General features: G+C 38.7%; 1 protein-coding gene across 2 annotated transcripts in view; it reads left to right on the top strand.

The window, feature by feature from the left end:
• The window catches only part of SRBD1 (S1 RNA binding domain 1), a 150,360-nt gene that overhangs the window by 43,875 nt on the left and 82,615 nt on the right, over window positions 1-23,870 (top strand). For both annotated transcript variants that reach the window (XM_081941366.1, XM_081941367.1), the window contains exon 15: window positions 18,208-18,299. In XM_081941366.1, the coding sequence (XP_081797492.1) occupies window positions 18,208-18,299 (92 nt within the window). The remainder of the gene's footprint in view (window positions 1-18,207; window positions 18,300-23,870) is intronic.

Genomic DNA, 23,870 nt, shown 5'->3' with positions numbered 1-23,870 from the left:
TTGCAGTTCCTTTCTTCTTTTCTTTAAAGAGAGGCCAAAAAATAAAACCAAATAGCTTCTATCATGGTTTGAAATTAAAATATCGTGGCTGACCTATTTTTGAGGAAGAGAAAAATTATGGTTAACTAAAAGCTTCAATTTCATTTTTAATAATGACCCATATGAAAAGAGTAGCTATGAATTTGGAGGCTTGGAGGAATGGATTCATACCTCAGTTTGTTAAGGAAAAATATTATTTTTTGAGCTGAAAATTATCTGTCATAGTATAAAGTGCCCATTGTGCTTTCTCTCACGCCTGGAAGAGATGAGAAACTGATTTCACTCTGGCTGCAGTCTCGCATGAATATCCCATGTGGAGCATGGCTGTTACTGGTTAACAATCAGTGAACTATTAAAACAAAAACATACAATGTCAGCATCACTCATTTTGTAAATTTATGCTTTGTACATAACAAGAATTTGCAAACTGCTTGACAGTTGCTAGGGCTTCTTTAACACTTAAAAGCAACAGATCAATTATGCAGGGCATATTTTAGACGTGCAAAGCAGGCTTGCTATTCGTCTTGGTGCAATGAAGGGAGACAATGCAAATCCTTGTGAAGGACTGCAGCTTGTTTATTGTTTCTTTAACCCAATGATGGTTCCAATATTTAAATTTTGCTTTTGTTGTTGTTATTTGTTTCAGGTTTTTTTTTTAATATTGTTAATTGCTTTTCTTTCTGTTTCTTTTCAGAAAACCTGTTGTATCTGAAAATACTATTTTATTTGTTTAATGTTATATTAGAAGATTTTTTGCTTATCATACATTATTGAATCATTGAATCATAGGGATAGATTCAATGGTACCTTGGAGGTCTTCCAACCCCGCCCTTAGCAGAAATTGGACCATCCTAGATAAATGTCTATAAAACCTTTGTTTGAAACGTCAGTGATTAAGCATCCTCTATTCCAGGAGGCAAGTGTTTTGCTGCTTAACAGTTTATTTTAATCAATTACTACTTAGTTTAAATTAACTACTTATTTAGCGTTCAGATCTTTCTTCGAAAAGCTTCCAGACATTGGTTCTAGCCCTAGGCTGAGGCATTACAAAGAATGAATGAATCACTCACCCATAATGTATTGCACGTGCGACTCTCCCCCTCGTCCTGTACCTGCGTGTGTGACCCCCCTGTGCTCCCCCACCCCTGCACATGCACGCACCCCCCACATATGCGCATGAGATATCCTGCCCAAGCACCTGTGTCTCACACATGTGCCTTGCGAATGTGCAGCAGAGACCCGAAAACCAGCTGGCCAGCAGGAGGTACATGCGGGCATGCATGGTGACCTGAGCTGGGGCGATGGTTCACATGTTCGCAGAGAGGGCTCTCTGTGCCATCTGTGGCACGTGTGCCATAGGTTCGCCATCACAGCATTAGAATATTGTGATGATATATGTCCTTAGACTACTCTTTTTTTAGGCTATCCCGTTCCTTTAACTATTTTTCATAAGATTTTACCTCCAAGCTGTTTATCATCTCTTTGCTCTTCTTTTTCCTGTTCCTTGGGATTCTTCTTATGTTGTGGCAACCAAACCTACACACAGTATCCCGGGTATAATATGACCAGTGCAGTATAGAGCAGAACTGTCATTTCCTACGATCTGAACATTTTGATTTAGCTCAACATTGCATTTGCTCTTTTGGCAGCTACAGTGTATTGCTGGCTCATGTTTAATAATATGTAGTCCTCAAGGATACTAGATCCTTCTCACAAATCTAACTAAACCAGGTGCTTATTTTGTACATGTACATCTGATTTTTCCTATCTAAGTGCAGAAATCTACATTACTGGCTAACAAACTGCATTTTCTTGGATAAAGTCCATTGTACAAGCCTGTCAAGAGCCCTTGCAACCCACATCCTGTCTTTGGAAGTTTTAACAATCTCCACACACAGCCCAGCTTACTTTCATCTGTAAATTTATTGAGCATCCCTTCTATGTCATGCAAGTCATGTATAATCATGTTGAAAGTTCTGGACCCAGGACAGAATTTTGAGCTATTCCGCTTCATATCTCTGTGTAGCCATACATCCATTAAGTCCCATGCATTATCAATGGATTTTTTAAATAAGAACTTGAATATCTTCTTGCCTAAACTGAACGGCGTCCAATACATTATTATTCCTTGTAGGACCAGAAATAATAAGGATATTAGAAAAAAATCATTCTGTAGTGACTGACCTACAGCCTAACCAGCATGGTTGGAAAGTCTATTTGTCTGGTTCTCTTTTGATAATATGATGCTTTTTTAGCCCCATTCTGACCATTTTGTGTTATTTGGAAGTCGGACTGTAGTTAGCAAACTTAGTGTTCAATAATGGAGCAATATATTCTCATAACTAAGCAGGACCAAGACAAAGAAGACTAAAAAATACTTTCATGTTGGTTTAATTAAATCTTAAACAATGAAAATAGATATGTTATGTATACAGTTTAAGTCAATTAAATATTGTGATAATTTGTGACATTAATTAATTATTATTTTTGCAAGGACTTTAGCTTGTTTTTAAACTAGCTTTCTATAGAAAGGTGAAAATATCATTTTGAAACCTACCACCACATGGGTAGTGTTGTGCTTTGTTTCTGTATACAGTACATATTTCTATATTATGTCATGACCCACCATAACATTAATCTAACCATTGCTCAAATATTAAAACCAAACAGTGATAACAGTATTGATATAAATTCATGACATAACGTTTTTCAATTCCTTTTATTATTATTATTATTATTATTAGCACTTATATACCGCCCCCTCTCCCGAAAGGGACTCGGGGCGGTGTACAGTCCGTATTAAAAAACACCAAATAAAATACATGTATGCATAGGAGGAGGATAAAATAGACCAAAACTGTACAGCTAATAAATAAACAATATAAAATTTAAAATATCATACAATTTATACACTATCCCTCTAAAAGCCAGTAAAAAGTATATGCCAGGGGGGGGTAGACGTTGTAAATTATGCCAAACCAGCCAGTCGGAACAGGTGTGTCTTCAGTTTCTGTCGGAAGGAGCGGAGGTCAGTAGTGGTTCTAATGTCGGGGGGGAGGTCATTCCAGAGGGTTGGGCCCATCACAGAGAAGGATCTACTCCTAGGTGTCGCCCGCTGGCATTGCCTAGCGGACGGCACCAGGAGAAGGCCCTCCCTGTGTGAGCGGATAGGTCGCAGGGACGTGTGTGGTAGGATGCGATCCTGCAGATAACTAGGTCCTCCGCCATGGAGCGCTTTAAAGATGGTGATCAATACCTTGAAACGCACCCGAAAGGCTACAGGTAGCCAGTGCAGCTCGCGCAGGAGAGGTGTTACGTGGGAGTAACGGCTTCCGACCCGGGCACAGCACGGAGACGGCCTTGGTCGCATTGGTCGATGATCTCTGGAGGGCCAGAGATAGGGGTTGTTCCTCTATCCTGGTCCTATTAGATCTCTCGGCGGCGTTCGATACCATCGACCATGGTATCCTGTTGCACCGGCTAGAGGGGCTGGGAGTCAGAGGCACCGTTTTACGGTGGTTTGGCTCCTACCTCTCTGGTCGGACGCAACGTGTGTTGACAGGGGAGCAGAGTTCGACCCGGAGGCCACTCACATGTGGAGTGCCACAGGGATCGGTGCTCTCGCCCCTCCTGTTCAACACATATATGAAACCGCTGGGCGAGATCATCCGTGGTTTTGGAGTGGGATATCATCTGTATGCTGATGATACTCAGCTATACATTTCCACTCCGAACCACCCCAATGAGGCCGTTGAAATGATGTCCCGGTGCCTGGAGGCCGTACGGGTCTGGATGGATGGCAACCGACTAAAACTCAACCCTTCCAAGACGGAGTGGCTGTGGCTTCCGGCCTCCCGGTTCAACCAGGTGCTTCCATCTCTGGCCATCGGGGGCGTCCAACTAGCCCCCATGGAACAGGTGCGCAATTTGGGCGTCCTCCTGGATACCCGGCTGTCCATGGATAACCATGTAACAGCCGTGGCAAGGGGGGCGTTCCATCAGGTTCGCCTGATGCGCCAATTGCGCCCCTTATTGGACCGGGATGCCCTACGCACAGTCACCCATGCGCTAGTGACGTCTCGCCTGGATTACTGCAATGCTCTCTACATGGGGCTTCCCTTGAGATGCACTCGGAGACTACAGTTGGTCCAGAACGCGGCCGCGCGGGTGATTATGGGGAGGACCAGATACTCCCCTGTAACACCTCTCCTGCGCGAGCTGCACTGGCTGCCTGTGGTCTACCGAGTGCGTTTCAAGGTTTTGATTATGATCTTTAAAGCGCTCCATGGCACAGGGCCTAGTTATATGCAGGATCGCATCCTGCCCCACACATCCCTACGACCAATTCGCTCACACAGAGAGGGACTTCTCCGGGTGCCGTCCGCCAAACAGTGTCGGGGGGCGACACCCAGGAGCAGAGCCTTCTCTGTGATGGGCCCAGCCCTATGGAATGACCTCCCCCGTGACATCAGGATTACTTCCGATCTCCGCTCCTTCCGTGTACAGCTGAAGACCCACCTCTTTCAATTATCCGGCCTGGCTCAATCGCAATCGTAATTTTCCCATTCCTCCAAACTGTTTTTAAATTGTTCTTAAATATTAATTTTATTGGGTTTTTACAATTGGGGTATTTTAAAGTAGATTTTTAACTGTCTATTGATGTAATTTGTTTCCTCCTCCGTGTATATGTATATGTGTTGTGTATGTATGTACGTTTGGTGTTGTTATGTATTTTATGTTATATGCTCCATTGTACGCCGCCCCGAGTCCTACTTGGAAAGGGAGCGGCTAATAAATCCAAATTTATTATTATTATTATTATTATTACTTCCCATAATAACCCGCACGGCTGCGTTCTGAACTAGCTGCAGTCTCCGGACGCGTCCCAAGGGAAGCCCCATGTAGAGGGCGTTGCAGTAGTCCAGGCGAGACGTCACCAGCGCATGAGTGACCGTGCGCAAGGCACTCCGGTCCAGTAGGGGGCGCAATTGGCGCACCAGGCGAACCTGGTGGAATGCCCCCCTTGCCACGGCTGCCACATGGTCCTCCATTGACAGCCGGGCATCAAGGAGGACACCCAAATTGCGCGCCCGCTCCACAGGGGACAACTGTTCGCCCCCTATGGCCAGCGATGGAGTCAGCTGGCTGAACCGTGGTGCCGGCAACCACAGCCACTCGGTCTTGGAGGGGTTGAGTTTGAGTCTGTTGTCCCCCATCCAGACCCCGACGGCCTCCAAACACCGGGACATCACTTCGACAGCCTCGTTGGGGTGGTTTGGGGTTGAAATATACAGCTGAGTATCATCAGCGTAGAGATGGTACTCAACCCCAAAACCACGGATGATCTCACCCAGCGGCTTCACATATGCGTTGAACAGGAGAGGCGAGAGGACCGACCCCTGTGGCACCCCACAAGTGAGTGGCCTCAGGGACGACCTCTGTCCCCCTGTCAACACACATTGCTTCCGGTCGGAGAGGTAGGAGCCGAACCACCGCAAAACGGTGCCTCCGACTCCCATCCCCTCCAACCGGCGCAATAGGATACCATGGTCGATGGTATCAAAAGCCGCCGAGAGGTCTAATAGGACCAGGATAGAGGAGCAACCCCTATCTCTGGCCCTCCAGAGATCATCGACCAACGCGACCAAGGCTGTCTCGGTGCTGTGCCCGGGTCGGAAGCCGGACTGGCGTGGGTCTAGATAATCGGATTCGTCTAGGTGTCGCGGGAGCTGCTGCGCCACCACATTCTCAACAACCTTCGCCACGAAGGGGAGGTTGGAGACTGGACGATAGTTAGCTAGCTCCATTGGGTCGAGCGAAGGCCTCTTGAGCAAGGGTCTCACCACCGCCTCTTTCAAGGCGGTTGGTAAGTATCCCTCACCCAGTGATGCGCTCACCAGGCCCAGGAGCCAGCCTCGTGTCACCTCCCAGGCTGCCAGTACCAGCCAGGAGGGGCACGGGTCCGTTAAACAAGTGGTGGGTCGCAGCCGTCCACGTAACCTGTCCAAATCCTCGGGGGCAACAGAGTCAAACTCCTCCCAGAGTGGTCTCTCAAGACTCGCTGTTGGCGGCTCGTCTGGTCCACTGACGGAGGTCCACCCGCTCCGGATCTGATCGATTTTGTCTTGCAGATATTCTCCAAACTCCTCTGCTCTTCCCTGCAAGGGCGCCTCCCGCGTCTCCTGGAACAGGAGAGAGCGGGTCACCCTAAACAGGGCGGCAGGGCGGTTATCCGCAGACGCAATGAGAGCGGCACAATGCCTACGTTTGGCCGCTTTCAATGCCACAAGGTAAGTCCGTAAAAAGGCTCTTACCTGTGTTCGGTCAGATTCGGAGCGTGAGGACCTCCACCTGCTCTCTAGACGTCTCCTATGGCGCTTCATCACCCTGAGCTCCTCGGTATACCAAGGGGCCCGGGTGGCTCGCTGCCGCAGGAGAGGTCGCAGAGGCGCGACCCGGTCTAAGGCCCCCGCCGTCGCCCTATTCCAGGCGTCGACTAGGTCCTCCGACCGAGCGCGGGTTAGGGCTACAGGTAACGGCCCAAGCTCCGCCTGGAACCTATCCGGTTCCATCAAGTGCTTGGGGCGGTACCAGCTTGAACATACTGGTTCCGCCTCCTCGCGGTGGAGGGTAGCGCCAGGGAAGTCGAGCTGGAGATATGAGTGATCTGACCATGACAGGGGCATAATCTCTAAATCCCCTATTCCCAGATCACTCGTCCACTGTTCAGATACAAAGATAAGGTCCAGTGTGTGGCCGCCTTCATGTGTGGGGCCCTGAATTAGTTGGGTCAGGCCCATGGCTGTCATGGAAGCCATGAACTCCCGAGCCACCTCAGACGCTGCTCCCGTCGACGGCAGGTTGAAATCCCCCATAACCAAGAGTCTGGGAATCTCAACCGCCGTCTCCGAGACCAGCTCGAGGAGCTCGGGCAGGGCCGCTGACGTATAGCGAGGAGCCAAGTATACAATCAGCAGACCCCACTGCCTCCCTGGGCCCCATTTCATACCCAGCGACTCACACCCGGGTATCTGAGGAACAGTGAACTCCCTCGGCTCTAGACAATCCCGTATAACTACCGCCACCCCACCACCCTTTTGACTTAAAATATAATCAAAGAACTATGATAGATTGGCCATCACCCCATCTTTCTGTTATTTGATAAGGGCTAAGATCTACATAGTTGGATTTTTCTCCATCACCTCCTCTGAAGCAATTTATTTTTCTGTGAAAATAAAAAGGAATCAAATGTTATTTGTGATTCTTAGATATAGCAAAGACATAAGACATTTGTTTCCATCACTGGGTACAAATGTTGTTGAGACATTATGTGCATTTTATTATTTACAGTAAGTATGCAAGCTGAATTTAAGCTATATACATTCAAATTCATAAATTTATTGCTTTGAATGGCTTACGTAGACTGAGAATCCAGATGTTAACTGCAATTTAGATCAACCACAATCATGATTAATAAACGTAATAAGAATTATTGATTAAAACTTTTGGCAGGCTAAATGTGGTAAAGTTTGCTTTGGAGATTCGTTGGTGCATTGCTTTTATGATGGTACCTAAGGATGTATAGAAGGGGACATGGTGGCTCAGTGGCTAAGACGCTGAGCTTGTCAATCAGAAAGGTTGGCAGTTCGGCGGTTTGAATCCTTAGTGCCACATAACGGAGTGAGCTCCCGTTACTTGTTCCAGCTTCTGCCTACCAGTTCAAAAGCATGTAAAAAATGCAAGTAGAAAAATAAGGACCACTTTGGTGGGAAGGTAACAGCATTTCGTTAGCCTTTGGCATTTAGTTATGCCGGCCACGGAGACGTCTTTGGACAGGGCTGGCTTTTTGGCTCTGAAACGGAGATGAGCACCACCCCTAAAGCCAGAAATGACTAGCACATATGTGCGAGGGGAACCTTTACCTTTAAGGATGTATTGCCTTAAATCTTTTGTTCCTCCATGGTAAGCTGATCCTACGTCAATTTTGAACAATTATCCTTCCTTGGTCTCCCCAAAGTAGAATGAGTTTATTTCAAAGTTAGTGTCAAATATTGATGTTTTTGTCCCATGATGAAAGTAAATGCATATTTTTTTGTTGTTTGGAAAGTTACCAAAGATTTTGACAGCTCAGTGGAGCTGTCAAGTGGGGAAGAGAAGGAATGGGAAGATTGGATGACAGTAGGGTGTGCCACATAGAAACATTGACCATGGCTGAGGAGGGATACTGGGAGGAAATGGGGAAGCTGGTAGGCCAGGTGAAAGCAAGGAGAGGCTGAGAGAGAAGATGACGTACATACTGACTTTGCCTTACTCACTTTAACCAAATTCTGAAACCTGGAACAACTGAAGCATTGGTGTCAGGAAACCTGTTCATAAAAATTTACCATTCACTTCCAGCCTATGCAATTCACAGTTTACAACGTTTACAAAAACAAACGCTGTTGCATTACATAAAGGTTGCCACCACTGTGAGTACTGGCACTGAGAAGTTTAAACAAATGGTTATTTTCTTTTCAACCATCTTGCAGAATCCTAGTTGAGAAAGACTGTACTAGAAAATCTGGAGAAAGAAAAGATGTCCCAGGCATTCAGGGGCCAGTCATTCCCTACTCCCTGTGTCTGGCTCTATAGGTACAATGGCTTTCCGAGTCACTTTGGCTCAACCTCCTTAGAAGAATAAGCCATCTGAAAGGACCATGACATTAATAGGTCATCTTGTTGAAATTGACATTTATCATGATGTTCAGATGTGTGTTGGGCTGCTATTTTTTTAATCCAATGCATTTTGAATTCTGATTGCATCTGATGGATTTTTACCTTACACACACCATGTTTTAATTTATGGTGAAAGCTTTATCATCTTCTGTGCTTTGTGAGAATTGTTCACAATGGAAAGCAGCAGCATTAGAAATAAGCTCTACGTTATTGCAGTTTTCATGTTGCTTTTGACGGAGGGTAATACTGAAAATCTGTCCTCCTTTTGTGTATGCGTGGCGATACATAGTTGCAAATGTGTGTTCTTTTCACTCACCTGCACAACATTTACAGGGCATAATCCCGAAAACATGTTTTCGCAAAGCGTTTGTATTGCTTTATGGGAAGAATAATGAAAAGTGATGAGTGAGCTCAAGTAGGGATTTAAATCCAGTTGAGCACTATATGGAGTGCATTTGTTTCATAAGAGGGATTTTCTTTTTTAATTTAAAGCTTTGAGAATGCACTCCCCCCCCAAAAAAAAAAGATGAATGAGATGCAGTGATATTTTGGCATGTGCACGGAGAATGGTTCTAAAATGGAGGCTGATTTTTGGCCAAGCAAATGTGCTTATTAGGGGTAGCCGAAATAGATTGAAATGAGAAGTGCTATAGCAAAACACAGTAAAAGAGTAAGATGTTGGGGCACTGAATGGATATCAAAATTCAGTATATATGGTGTTTAATTTACCTTGTAAACAGTGGTAGGATTCACTTACCTTCCCCACCGGTTTGTGAATGTGAGCGCACACGCAGAAGGTCGTGCATTACATTGGGGCGGGTGGGTGTAGCCTCCCACAACCACTGCTACCGGTTCGCCCGAACCGGAGAGAACTGGCTGAATACCACCTCTGCTTGTATATAAAAGGGGTGTTGTTTTCTCAACAACAGCTGTTTCAACAGCTGTTGAAAACTACCTGGAAACTAAATTGATGCAGAATGCTGTAACCTGCTTGCTAGCGGCCATCATTCTGCAGGACAGTACATATACTGCAGGCTCTGAATGGAGTGCCAATTGGGAGGAGGTGTATGTGAGAGTTTATTGGCTTTGTCTTAATTCATGGCAATTGCCTGGACAAATCTCTTCAGTTTTCTTGACAAGGTTTTTGGAAATTGCCATTGACTTCTTCCTAGGATTGAGAGAAAGCAACCGGCCTATAGTCTTTTAGATGGCTTTGTGCCTGAGGGACCAGGATTCACAATTTTCTGGTTTCTGTCCAGTGCCTTGAACCAGAGTTTCCCAATCTTTCCAGCTTTACAAACTGGCACGGAGTGGGGGAGAGGGGATGGTTTTGTGTGAGTGGCCGGCAAGTGCATGCATGCGCAGCTCCATTTGCATGAGCAGCGGACATGCACACCCGCTGCTTGTGCAAATGAGGATGCGTGCATGCATGAACACACTCACCCGCTGCTTCCGCTGCCGGTTCTGAAGAGCTCATGGCCCAGTAAAGGGTTTGGCCTAGTAGTTGGGGACCTCTGCCTTAAGCCATAATGCCAAACTGTTTACTGAGTATAATTAAAATTATTGGTATAAACTTTTGTAAATCTTGATGGGCCAGTTTCGTGTTATCTGAATGGTTCTCTTCTCCAACCAGAGCTTGCCTATGCTCTGCATTTATCGTGTGAAAGACACTTTAGATTTAATCTCCATAGAATGGTAGGAGAGTGGAAGCCTCATAATGCTTTCTTGGTAGCAGCAATTTTGGAGAATGCCTTGCTTCTTGAGGTGCTGATGAGATATAAAATCCATTGCTGTCTTTTAGGAAGATTATGAAGATGGTGTTTCTTTGCTGAGTATTCTAAACTTTCTTAACTGATTATGGGTTTACTTGTTTCATGAGGTTGTTATTTTGGTTCATTGCACTGTGAGCCAGATGTGTAGACTGGATTTGGCATCCATCTGTTGAGTCCTTCACAAGGATCTGGGATAGGCAGATGTTGTTTGATGGTGTAAAGTTCCCTTTTGCAATTGATTGATGGTGATTTATATTCTTTTGCCATAATCTATTTCTATTTGCAGGTTTTCATATTTTGTGTTCCAGTTCTTTCTCTTCTTTCTTTCTTTTTAATTTTTCTTCTCAACAATTATGTCTGGGGTGTTATGTTGGAGGTGTTTGTCTGTTTGAATTCTAAAATCCTTCAGCTTAAATTTAAATCAGCTTAAATTTAGCTTCTTTATTTTCTATTACTTTGCCTATTTTGTGGTCCCACCAGCTCTTGCTTGCAGGCAAATGGTATTTCTTGCAAATATTCCAATCACCTTTGTTGCTACTTTGTCATCCCGTTGTTTGTAGTAGTCTGTGCAATCTTCTTGCAGCAGCTTATCAGGAGGTCCACTGTTCCTTTAGCTTCTTTGCAGAGGTGGCATTTGCTGTTTGTTTCTACCTTCTCAATTCTGGCTTTGTTCTTAAGGCTTGGTTTTGTGCAGCCAGAATTAGCTCCTCTGTCTTTTTCTTCAAATTTCCTGCTTTCAGCTTTTACCAGATCTTCTTGTTATCTGCTTGCCTATTTTTTATGTATTTTATATATTGGCATGTAATAATAATATTTTGCCTTGCCATGTCCCTTTTCTATTCTCCATTTGATCTTTCTTTTACACTAATTTGGTTTCTCCATTATTTAGTAATCCTTCGTGATACACTAGCTGCAATGCATCTTTTTCACCATCCTTCATACATTCTTCAAATGCTCTTTTTTTCTTCTTCAGCTATCTGGTTCATTTGCAAAATGCCAACCTATTTTCTCCATTGTGTTTGGATTTTAAGATTTTCTTCACTCTCATGATATATTTATTTCTAACCTTCTTGGTGCAGTGGTGAGAATGCAGAATTGCAGGCTAACTTTGCCACAACCAGGAGTTTGATTCTGACCAGTTCAAGATTGACTCAACCTTCAATTTTTCTGAAGTCAGTAAAATGAGAATTCAGATTGTTGGGGGCAATGTGCTGACTATGTAAAATGCTTAGCAAAAGCTCTAAAGCACTATGAAGTGGTATATAAGTCTAACTTATATACCTATAAGCTATTGCTATTACTATTCTTCTTGATTTCAGTGTTTTTGATGTTGTCCTCCAGACTTGATGGTATTTCCATAGGATACTTGGTTCCCTTCAGTTTTCACTGTTTTTCCCTGGTTGATGGTAAGAGGACCCCTTTTTTTCCCAGTCCAAACTCCTTTGAATATTTTGTCTGTATGTCCAGTTTTGAGCAGCAACTTTCTTTCAGATCGTATTTTCCCATAAAGCCACAGATCTTCCATGTAAAGGATGTGAGATAGCCTGGCAGGTGTTTTTGTGTTTAACAGCTAAGGACTGACCTTTCAGTATTGTTGATAGAGGGATCAGGGCAGCTGCGACCAGTAATGGTGAGAGTGAGTCTGAAAAGACAAATTTATGTACATTAGTTAATTAAATTATGGTTTCATAAAAAATATTCAGCATTTGGATGGGTGCAAATTAGAACCAAAACTTACGGTCAAAAAATGTAGATGGGGGTGCAAGTTAATCTAAAATAGGATGTCCATATTTAACAAAGCATAATATAAAATTACATCAGTTGCTAGAAATAAGATTTATACAAATGATGATAAAAAATAGTATGTTGCTGCAACATGCAAATATGGACATTGAGATCTGCATTCTTTATAGAATATAAATTTTTACTTATAGAATGAAACGTTTTGATACCATTCCTATATATGGCAAAGATTTAAAGCAATGAAAGTGATAAAGGATGATTTCGATTGATAAATTTAGCTTAAAAGCAGTTTGATGGAGTGTAAACGGCATTAGTTTGATAGTTCATGTATTTATAAGCGAATTTGTCCAATGTCTGTTGAAGCACTCCATATTTTTGCAGTATTGTAGATAAGTCACCAGATGGTGCCAAAACAACACTTTTAGACATCTAAACTCTGACATAACCATTTACTTCGTTTTAGTTCATACCAGTATTCTTTGATTTAGCTTCTTTATGCATTATTCAAAAGGAAATTCTGTGTCGGTATTTGAATGATATTTGGTGGTACAACGTGAAAATATGACTTTGAACTCTTGTATGGGTAACAAGTCAAATGATGCAGAGGATGTCATATATGAAGCATTTCAAGTAAAGTTATCTTGCATTGAATAGCCTTAATTGAATTGTATTTAGATCTATATTATCAGAAAATTATTTAGGATGGAAAGGGGATTAATCCTTTTCATTGCTTGAATTATACTTGTCAAAAGCACCTGTATTTGTGGGTAACAAATAAATGTTTATTCTTTAAAGAAAAATACAAGGGCTCCAATATTGTATGGGTGTAATAATTTTGTATCTCTGGAATATATTTTAAGAAGAAAACAGGAAGAACTAATTGCCTTAATACACACTGAATGAAATCCAATAGCACATTAGAGTTCTGGGCATGATTTTTTCTTCTCCGGCTTTCCTTAAATCCTGGCCCTGAAGGATTCATAGAGAAAGTAGACAGTATAGTTACAATGATGTGTAATAACTTTTTATTTTGTGTTTAAGTAGTACTGTTACTACATCACCCAGATGTTTTGTGAGCTTTATAGAGAACATATTGATTACATTTTTCTCACTACTGTTATAAAATATATCTCACACAGGAAAGTTACAGCTAACAAATAGCTTTTTGTTTTCTTTTTTCCCCTTTCTTTAAGCACGCGTATCTTTGATTTCCACACAAATGCATTTCTACATCTGTAGGAAACTTTTTTTTTTTTTGGTAAAATGTTTTTCAAAGCTATTTTAATTCCTTAGGTCAATTTTTAATGCCACACATATTGCCATTTGAGGACTTACCTGAGAGAGCAAACCCAGAAAATATATGCATTAGTTTTTATCCATACTTTTCAGTGGGATACTAGCATTATACTTTGTTTACAAAATTCTCAACTAGCATGACCTTTGAATAATAATTTTGAATAACTTTTATGTAATACAAAACTTATTTATTCCATACAGTGAAACTGGTTTCAATAAATATTTTCTACTTCACCTGTTTTATATATTTTCACTTTGTTTAATTCTAAGACATACAGAGAATGCCAAATTCATCCTCATTTTTTTTGCCATTTTTAAACAGATTAAAATCCAGATGATACACACTTTTTCTTGTATTATTTCTAAAATTTGATTTAAAACCATTGTCTTCCACTTATTGAACTTTAAAGTTAAAATATAAGGATTGCATTAATTCTAGAAACCTGAAGACGTTTATCTTTCCTGAATTTGTTTTTAAAAATTATCTTAAAGTCTAAGCTGTTTATTATTGTTTGTTTATCACTTGTATCGATCTGTTAATGTGTGAAGTGCTTTACTTTTATCTCATTCCAATGAACTGCAGTATCGTCTTTATTAATATCTCTCTGCTTGAGGGCAAGCCATATTCCAAATACAAGATTCTGTACTTGTATTTCTCAGACCAGATATATTGATAGCTCAATACAGAAAATCATCCTTTACTTCCAGCAGTTTAATGCCTTGAACACAAAATCGGTGTTGCCTGATCATCTCTTTCTGGTGGAGAAAGAGAGCTTTCCACAGTGATTATAATAATTTAGTACAGATTGATCCTGTTCTTCCTCCAAAGAGCTCTGATTATAAATCTGAGTTTGCCACACCCTGTTTCCAATTAATCCCACTATCAAGTAGAACTGGATCAGGATGACATAAAAAAATGTTAAGTGTGGATGAGGATTCAGTATCATGATTCCCCAACTGGATAGTCTCCAGATGTTAGAACCACAATTCTCAAAATTCCCAGCCTAGTTAGCCAATGGCATGTTTATTAAGAATTGGAAGAATGATAATCCTAATAAACACAAAGGGGTACAAGCTGAGGAAGATTGCTCCGGATACTGTCCCAAAGTGCTTTCTCCAAAAGGTAACTGGACTTTCTTGGGTTTTTTCTTTGAAAACATTTCACTTATCATTCAAGAAGGTTCCTCAGCTCAGTTCAGAACTAAAGAAGCTTCTTGGATGATAAGTCTGATGTTTTTAAAGAAAAACAAACAAGCAAGAAAGTTTAGTTGTTTTTGGGAAAGAAGCACCTTTGGGATAACCATGACCTGAATCATTGAGAATCTCCATAGACATTTCGCTCTGGAGACTGCTGCTTACTAGTAATAATTTTTATAATGGCATTCTATGATTTTAATGTTCTGCAAAGTTTGTCATTTTATGATGAGGAATCAAAACTTTTGAAATACAGCAGTAAAGTATTCTTATAATTTATCATAAGAATATATTTGTTCTTTGATACAGTTTTCCTGATCCTTTTTTTATTCAGTTCAGTTCTGAATGTTTCTAATAACTAATTTCTAATTTCTAATAATTTTTTTTAGAAGAGATGGTGTAATTTCCAGTTAGATTTAGTTGTATCCATTGAAAAAAAAATCAAAATGTCTTAAGTCCCAAGTTTCATCCTTTCCATGTTTTATTCCACTTTAAGCATTACCGAGGATCAAAAGATTGCCATCTGTGACTGCTGGTATGTTGCTAGAAACATGTGTAATTGATAACTGTAATCAAGAATAGTTAGACCCTCCTTCTCTCTCCCACCCCCATCCCTGCCTCAGTTCACATGGGCCGGCTTGCCTACGCGGTTTGGAAATAAATCATAGTAAGCCAGTAAAATCTTGGCTAAGAGGGGATGAAATTAATACATATGTTTTTATAAAGGTGCCTGTTCACAGTATCGTCCAGTTTCACAGGAGAGTTTTCAAATTTGTGCAGTAATAAATGTAATTATTTTGGGGCACGGCATAATTTTCATCAAAAATTATGAAGATTCCTGCTCAGTATTATTTTTATTTTTCCTGCTAGTAATTGGGTGAAATAATTAACATTTCTAGACTGCATTTGCTACCGTGTATTTTGATATACCAGTTGCATGTTATGGATGTTTTGCAGAATACAATAAAAATCGCATTTCTAGATTAGAGTATTTTAAAATAATGTACATTCTTTGCTTGAAAGTATGTTCCATTTGCATCTTGGACTGTTCTAATGTTTCACAGCTGAAAAATTGTAAGATTCAATATGATGCAATTAGGAAACTTAGTATAAGTTTTATATAGATATATAATGGAAATATAAACAATGTGTATCTCCATTTAAACAGTCCCCTGTTCTTCTATTTTCTAATTCTATTAATGTTTGTTTTGAAATTTAATTAATTTTCCATAAATAATAAAATAACATTTTTAGATTGAATAACTTCATTATGTAGATTTAGAATAACATGTCATCTTTATAAAGTAAAGTGGCTTTTGTATACTGGTTTTGTTTTGAATGTAAAGCATTCACAAGTAAGCACATCTGTGGCAATAATGATTTGAGGATAAAAGGACCTTATTGTGAGGAATAGTGATTTGATTATTTTTTTTGCTACTGCGACAGAAACACTATTAATCTATGGATGCTCTTTTTATATGCTTTGTTTAAAAGAAAGTGCACTTTTATCAGTTGTTCAGAAATAATTGACAGTACGCTGGGAGAAATTACCCGAAAGGTAATTCCTTTTAGACTTCCTAAAGAAAATATTAGGACAAATTTTCTATGCAATAGTTTTAATACTGCCGTGTGGGCTCAATTAAAGCCCTCTTTATTCATCACAATTTAACAGAAGTAACCTGGGGTTGTAGCAGTCTTAGGGTAATTTTAAATGTGATACTAGAAACAGCTTGTTTCTAAATCATAGCTTGTAGAAAAAGGATTTTCTGAAACATAGTAAATGCTTTCACCAATGCTGATTTCATATTTTAATTAGCAACTTGGAAAGGCAAAAGCAAAACAGGCAATTTAAATTAATTAGATTAATGACAATAGCTAATTATTTCGGTAACTTGTAAAAGTTAATTTTTCATGTATTTTTTTTAACCAGGATAAAATGTAAGGTAGCTGGGTCATATTCCTTGGGTATCTTCTTAATTAAACTTTGCTATTCAGAACAGTTTCATACACACACATATATATACATTTTTTTCTTTAAAAAATAATATTTTAGTTTTTTTTCCATGCCATACCTCTGTAATTTTTATATAACTTTATATATTTTTGTTTGGAGGCAGCTTTTAATATTTATTCCTAAAATACTTTACGATAAATGCTTCTTTATCAATAGAAGCAATTGTATTCAAGTTGCCTTTTCAGTAAATGGATAAAATTGAATCCAATTGCCTCTGACCCATAGATTTTGAAGGGGCTGGTTCTTTTCTATGAACAGAAATGCCATTGTTTTCTTTCCCGTGCATTTAGCCTGAAAGTTTGCACTAGTAGGTGAAAAGGAATTCATTTTCTCTGAGCCAATCCCCTCTTCTGAATTTCTGTGTTAATCTTTTAAAATAAGATTCAGTTCTGATCCTTATTTCAGTTCCCCTTTGCATCTGCCTCTGTTTAAAGCTTTAGAGGCATTTGAAGGCATCTCAGCAGTGGATAACTGATACTCCTGCCATGTAAGTTTGCATTTTGTGTTTGTAACTTCAGTTATTAAGGCTGGCCTTCAGTGATGCTGTAATTCGGATAGCTTTCAGAAGAGATTTGGTTAGCTTTTGAAGGAGATAATGGTGGGGATTATTGAGACCAAGTAGTTGGTTTTATCCAAATTTAGGAAAGTCATGTTTAATTTTATATTGAGGAATGCTGTAACATAAATATAAGATACATTTGTATAACCTTGTTATATGGATGCATACTGCCTTTTTGGAGTGACAGGCATGTTATTGCTGCAGATGAGTAGCTGCTGTTAAAACTACAGTTACCTACAATTTCAGAACCATAGTTCAAAATGCTAAATGTATCAAATAAGAAACTCACTCATTAAATGTTCTGGTGAAAAGGGACAATCACAATCATGTCACAATCATGCCATACTGGCTTTTATACAATGGCCTAAATCTATAAAAATAATACAACTTGAATTTTGTTAATGTTTGTCTGCTGCTGTTTTGTTCTTTTCATCTAAATATCTATATTTCTTTGACCTCTTTTACTTCAATTACAGCTACATACTTGATGTGTTCCAAATAAAATGTTCAATTACAAATAGTATAAGAGTTATATAGTGCAAGATATTTCAAAGCAGGATGTAGCGTTGTCAGGTTTATTCACAAAGGCCAAATAAGGCCATCTACACAAGTGAAAGTATTCTAAATAGGTGGCCTTCACATAAGTTTAGTGTTTGGTATTCAGATTGTAAAGAGTGGAAATATACCACATACATTTAAATTTGAGAATACACATACAAACGTACAATCTTGCCAAGTTTCTCTTTTAGATAATGGTTGATGCCTTTTTGTCTCTACGAGCACTCTGTTTTTATCAACCTTTGGTTTTTGTTGCTCATTTTTTAAATCATTTTTATTAAAATATAAGATATATTCTGTGTTTTTTTATTTTACAGCATTACCAATGAAGCAGGAGCCTCCATATACAGTGTTAGTCCAGAAGCTTGTAAAGAGATGCCTGATTTAGATCCTAACCTACGAAGTGCAGGTAACTCTTGCTTATATTCTTACTCCTTTCAGAAATAGAATATATGTGTGTTATAACCATTAAAAAAGTGACTTGAGCTTTAGACAGGGAGATGTTCTCCTTTTGTGAATATTTACTGAATGTGAAATTCTGAACAGTTTTATAAAGCCATACAAATAAATTATAGGAAATTATATATAATTTCTTTGTTTATAGATCTTGAGTACATTTGTTGGCTAATCCAACATATGCTTGAGAGAAAAATTTGCTCATTATTTACATGCTGTTACATGCCATTTACAAATAGAAAACTGTATCTAATCCTATTATACATAGCCTAGCATACCTTCTGTCTCTCATTGTATAGGGCTTAGTATACAATATTTTTATCTTTGTTTTATTTTATTATACCTGTTTCTTAAATGAGAATAACTAGAATAGGGAAATTAATAGAGGAAGGATGAATGATGAGAGATACACTTTTCTTTCTGTTTTAATAAAGGCACTTGAGACCCACATACTTTTATAATGATAGAAAATTTTCAGTCTTCCATTCTTTTTTTGTTTAATCTGCTTTCCTAGAAATTTTAGCAGATTTACATCAGAATAAATAGACAATATGGAATGAGCTGAGGAATAAATGAGCTGTAGGTTTTGTAAATCAATTTCAACTTGAGTAAAGAAAGTTTCGTAGGACTCTCCTTTACATAAGCACACATTCGTTCTTAGTATTTCCATTGGCAGTCAGAAACATACGTGATCTTACATAATGTTATTGAAAATGTGGTTGCAACTCTATATCATTGAAGTTTTACAATTTGTTTCTACATTTTTCATGATCTGTCTCTAGACCTATCGCTTTCCGCAGTTTTCTAAAATGGAAATGTATATCTTTCATTATATTTTTCTTTTCCAAATTGACTAAAAATTCCCATACTAATCAATCTAAGGAGCATCAAGTTGGAGAAAACTACTTATCCTCTTGTTGTCAGTTACTTTGTTACTCTTAAACTACATGTTAACTTTGTGTATTTCTCTCCTTTTTCTTATTAATTCATATCTGAAAAATATTTTCATACAGTATGTAGTCTTTTTGGGAAGGTATTTAATTCTCTTCTAAATCAAGGTGCTGTCAATCTTTTGGTTTTGGTTCAAGTAACTTCTCTTCTGGCCAACTATATTACTCTTCTTTGATATATGTTTTTTTTTAATGTTTCAATTTTAAACAACCCAGTGTTGGCCAGCCTTGATTAATTGATTCTTTGATTCATTGAATGAATGAGTGAATGAATGAATGAATGAATGAATGAGGCATTACTTCATAACAGAGACCAAAATGGAATCTGCTATGACATCTGTTATCAGAGAGATTGGAAAGAAGTCCAGAAGTTATGTTTAGCATACTTTTCCTACCTTATGTATTGAGCTATAATGAATATGCATGCCTGGCTTGAATTTGCTTGCAGATATGTGAATAATTTAATCACAAATATAGTCTTTACCATGTGTTTAATTAAAACTGAATGAATATAGAATATATTAGAATATATGAGTTGTTTAGTTCTATTGATTTATCTCTCTTCACGAAAATTTAATAAATGGAGCTTAAGTTGTTTAAGTCAAAATATCAGTTTATTTGAGCTCAACCAATCTCATTGTACATACGTTGTGCACTGACAATAAAGAACTATTATTATTATTATTATTCGATTGTATCACAGCGGCCAGTTGTTTCGCCGGATTTGGCATTAATTACTAGTCGGGCCCCACCCAGGGGCCTAGGACGTCGTAACGTATATTATTATTATTATTATTATTATTATTATTATTATTATTATTATTATTATTTATCCTGCCAGATAATCTGATACATACGTATTCAAATGATTTATATTATTAATAATCCAGAAGGTTCTGTTTCAGTCCCATTTTTTCTGTTTCAGTAGTTCAAACCTGATTGCTGGCTAGGAATCCAGCTAACAGGTGTAATATACATTGAATATTAGAGTCTGAATGCTTCTTGTAACAATTAGGGAGAAGCAAGTATGGTGGGAGAATGCTCCTTTACCAAGCAAATAACACATGCCTTATCTAGGCAGAGCTGAATGCTGATCAAAGATAAACAGACAAATTCTATGACCTAAAGAACCCGGAGATACTATTTTAATGTTGGTAGACTTGTGAGAAGAGATAGAAGAAAAGAGAAGATGAATAATTAATAGTTGTAGAAAACTGGCTTGAAAATTATTATTTTAGTAAAATGTACAGTATATGCCAAATGTTTTTGTTCACAGATTTGTAAATTTCTGAAAGAGAATGAAATGTGCACTAATTTGAAACCGTATAGATGACTGTGCTATAATACCAAACAGCTGTTATTTGAGAGTAGCAAATATGGGAATTTCTTCCTATATCATTTCTGAAATCTTAATCAGCATCTTTCTTCCAGATGCTAGTGACTGCTCTTACCTGAAAATAAAATAATCAGTTTTTTAAAATCTAGAAGTAGTTAATAAGTAGGTTTGAACAAAGAAATTCCTAATGGCTTGTTTTAATTTAGTTGAATTAATTACCCTGAAACTGCTTGCTTGCTTGCTTGCTTGCTTCCTTCCTTCCTTCCTTCCTTCCTTCCTTCCTTCCTTCCTTCCTTCCTTCCTTCCTTCCTTCTTTCTTTCTTTCTTTCTTTCTTTCTTTCTTTCTTTCTTTTTTCTTCAGAACCAGTGGAAAGAATAGATGTAAACCACATTCTTAAAATCTCAGTATGATTCAGAGAGGTGAACAGTAATCAGAAAAATCATAGTCTTGGCCATTCTTTGTCCAGTCTCCTGCATTCCCCAATTTTTTTCTTTAAAGATAAGTTCATTTTCTTGATAGGAACTTGGGTCTCATTTCAAATTGCTGTTACCAAGATCCTAATATTTCAACCAAGATCTTTGCTCCTTTGATTAATATCATTAGTTGTAGTTCTGCTTTTTAGAGAATGAGATATATCTATTCAGATACTGGAGGTGAAGATACAAATACTAGGTAACTCTTCAGCTACTTGATGAATGCTGTTGTGTCTGTCTGTGTCAGGGTTCCTCTTTTCATGAAAAATATAGTTGGTGCCTTCAGCCTGTCCTACAGGATTTGGTTTCCATACACCAGACAATATTTAATTGTATCTTCGGCCTATATTCTATGTCACCTATGCCACAGTTTTCAGCATAAGGTAATGAAAACATTTCCATTGTTTAAAATGTCATGTTTTCATTTAAGAATGTCTAAAATTACATTAGCCTTTTTCGTAGCCATGTGCACTATTTTGTGTATAGTTTATGATTAATTGTAATATCACAGTAATAAGGCAGGGTCATAAATGCATACACACTCCCATCATCCTCTGTAATCCAGTCTTCATACCTACAGGACAAATGAGAAAACTTATCCCCAAAAGTCAAGCTTGTGCACTGCAAAATAATAATTTGAGGTCAACACTTGTCCTGATCCACTTGTGTGCTAGTCCAACATACAACTTATTTAAAATATATTTTCAGCATTAGTACATTTATACGACTGTTTGAAAAATTAGAATGGCTCCCAAGTTTTATTTTAAACATTCCATGATTGCTTCTCTTGAGAAAAATCTAATATATTTGCAAGCACTGCATAGTATGTGTTTGGTTCTATAGGATAGAGATCAGAAATATAGTGAAGTGACTTCTCTGCTTGCATAATTTCAGCAGCAACTTATTAAGTGGTGCATTTGTTTTAGCTACTGAATAGAGGAGAGAACTTTTTTAAAAAAATTCTTTTATTTTTATAATAACCTGAAGCAGTTGTACTGCTGCCAAATCATGGAGATGAGCTGCCTTAAAACTGAATGTGGTAATGGCTGTTATGAATTAGTAAAATTATTGAAAAATTGCCCTGTGTGTTTTGATTGGCAGTTTCTGCATTGGTTTAAGAATTCTTGCTATTTGAAGGGTATTTCGGTACAGTTTTCAATTTTGTTTCACAGAATAACAAATGCCTCCCTTTCCACAAATTTCTGTGTGTGCTTCTTTTAATATATATAAAAGAGACCAAGCTAGCAGCTCTGTGCTTCATTGCACTAAATCATAGAAAATAATATGGACAAGCCACAGTACAAAATTTTCTTCAGACTTGGATAGGAAAGGACATTTCCTCTTAGTGACAGTGACATTTATGCTGGCCTGTCTCAAAAATAACTCCTTGGTAAAGCTTGTCTATGTAACTTGTATAAGTCAGTGCAATGAAGCACAGGGAAATACTTTCATTTTAATTTCCATTTCACTAGTTACATCAGAGATTGTACTGTACACTTTTCCCCCTTTGTTTCCCAACTGTGAGGCCTGCAAGATGAACTATTTTTAAAAGCTAATAATGAGAACTGAGATGTTTAGGTCAGGTATTAAAACAGTGTATTGTCTTACCATGTCTTTTTGCTGATATACCTTCTTTTCTGATAAGTAATACTCTTCCAGTTGTCTTGGAACTGTGTCCAAAATTTACCCAGCATGCTTGTTATTAAGAAAATGTGTGTTTTGTTTAAAATAATTATGCTTGGATGAAGTATGCAATATCTAGGATGTGGCAATTATAACAACAACAATAACAATGTATTACTACTAAATGCAAATTTGAAACCTACTCTCCCTGATCCTTGTTTTGTATGTTTTTAACTGATTTGCATGTGCATTTGGAAACATCATGTGAACATATGACAGAAACAGTTTGATAGAAACATAGGTCATCTTCTGGAAACATCATGTGAACATATGACAGAAACAGTTTGATAGAAACATAGGTCATATTCTGGTCAAGCTTCTTGCTCAACTGAGTTTTGCAATGCAATTTGTTTTGTCCAGGGCACTTTCAGTTATGTGGGGTCCCAGAATTTTCCATCCTAGATTTTGGCCAGATAGAGGGCACCCATGGTGGATAAGGGTGACCTTCCTCTTTCTGATGTTTCCCCTTCAGAATCCCATTGTAAATACCCGTAAAGAAGAGCTCTCCGCCTTCCATGGTAGGAAATGATTCGAAAACATTCCGCAAAATCATTTTTCTTCCAATTTTATATTAATCCTATGAATTAATTAAAACTGCTCATCTTCTTCATACTAACCCTCAGATATATGACAGTGTTTGTCTTGTCTCTTGCTTGTGCCCGAAGTCAGTGTAGGTATCAGTATCTGAAATCACAATTGCAAATGATGAGAGGCAGTTTTGGTCTATTGACTAAGGGACCAGGCTAGAAAGTAGGAGAATGTGAGCTCAAGTCCTGCCTTAGGCATGAAAACCAGCTGGGTGACTTTGGGCCAGCCATTTTCTCTCAGCCCAATCCACCTCACAGGGTGGTTGTGGAAAAAATAGGAGTAGGAAGGTATGTTGGAAAAGTTTGCCACTTTGAGTTACTTATAAAAATAATATAAATGAGATATAAACAAACAAACACATACATACATACATAGCAGTTTGCCCAATAATTGCTTCATGAATATACTCCACCACATAGAATTACATAATGTTAGCTGGAGACATTTTTACTAATCTGCCCTTTCCTGCATTTTGGGCAAATGTTTCTTAGCA

The sequence above is a fragment of the Natrix helvetica genome (genome assembly GCF_964273705.1).
Source record: "Natrix helvetica genome assembly, chromosome: 2".
NCBI classification, from domain to species: Eukaryota; Metazoa; Chordata; class Lepidosauria; order Squamata; family Natricidae; genus Natrix; species Natrix helvetica.
This window is presented reverse-complemented; position numbering and strand designations above follow the sequence as displayed.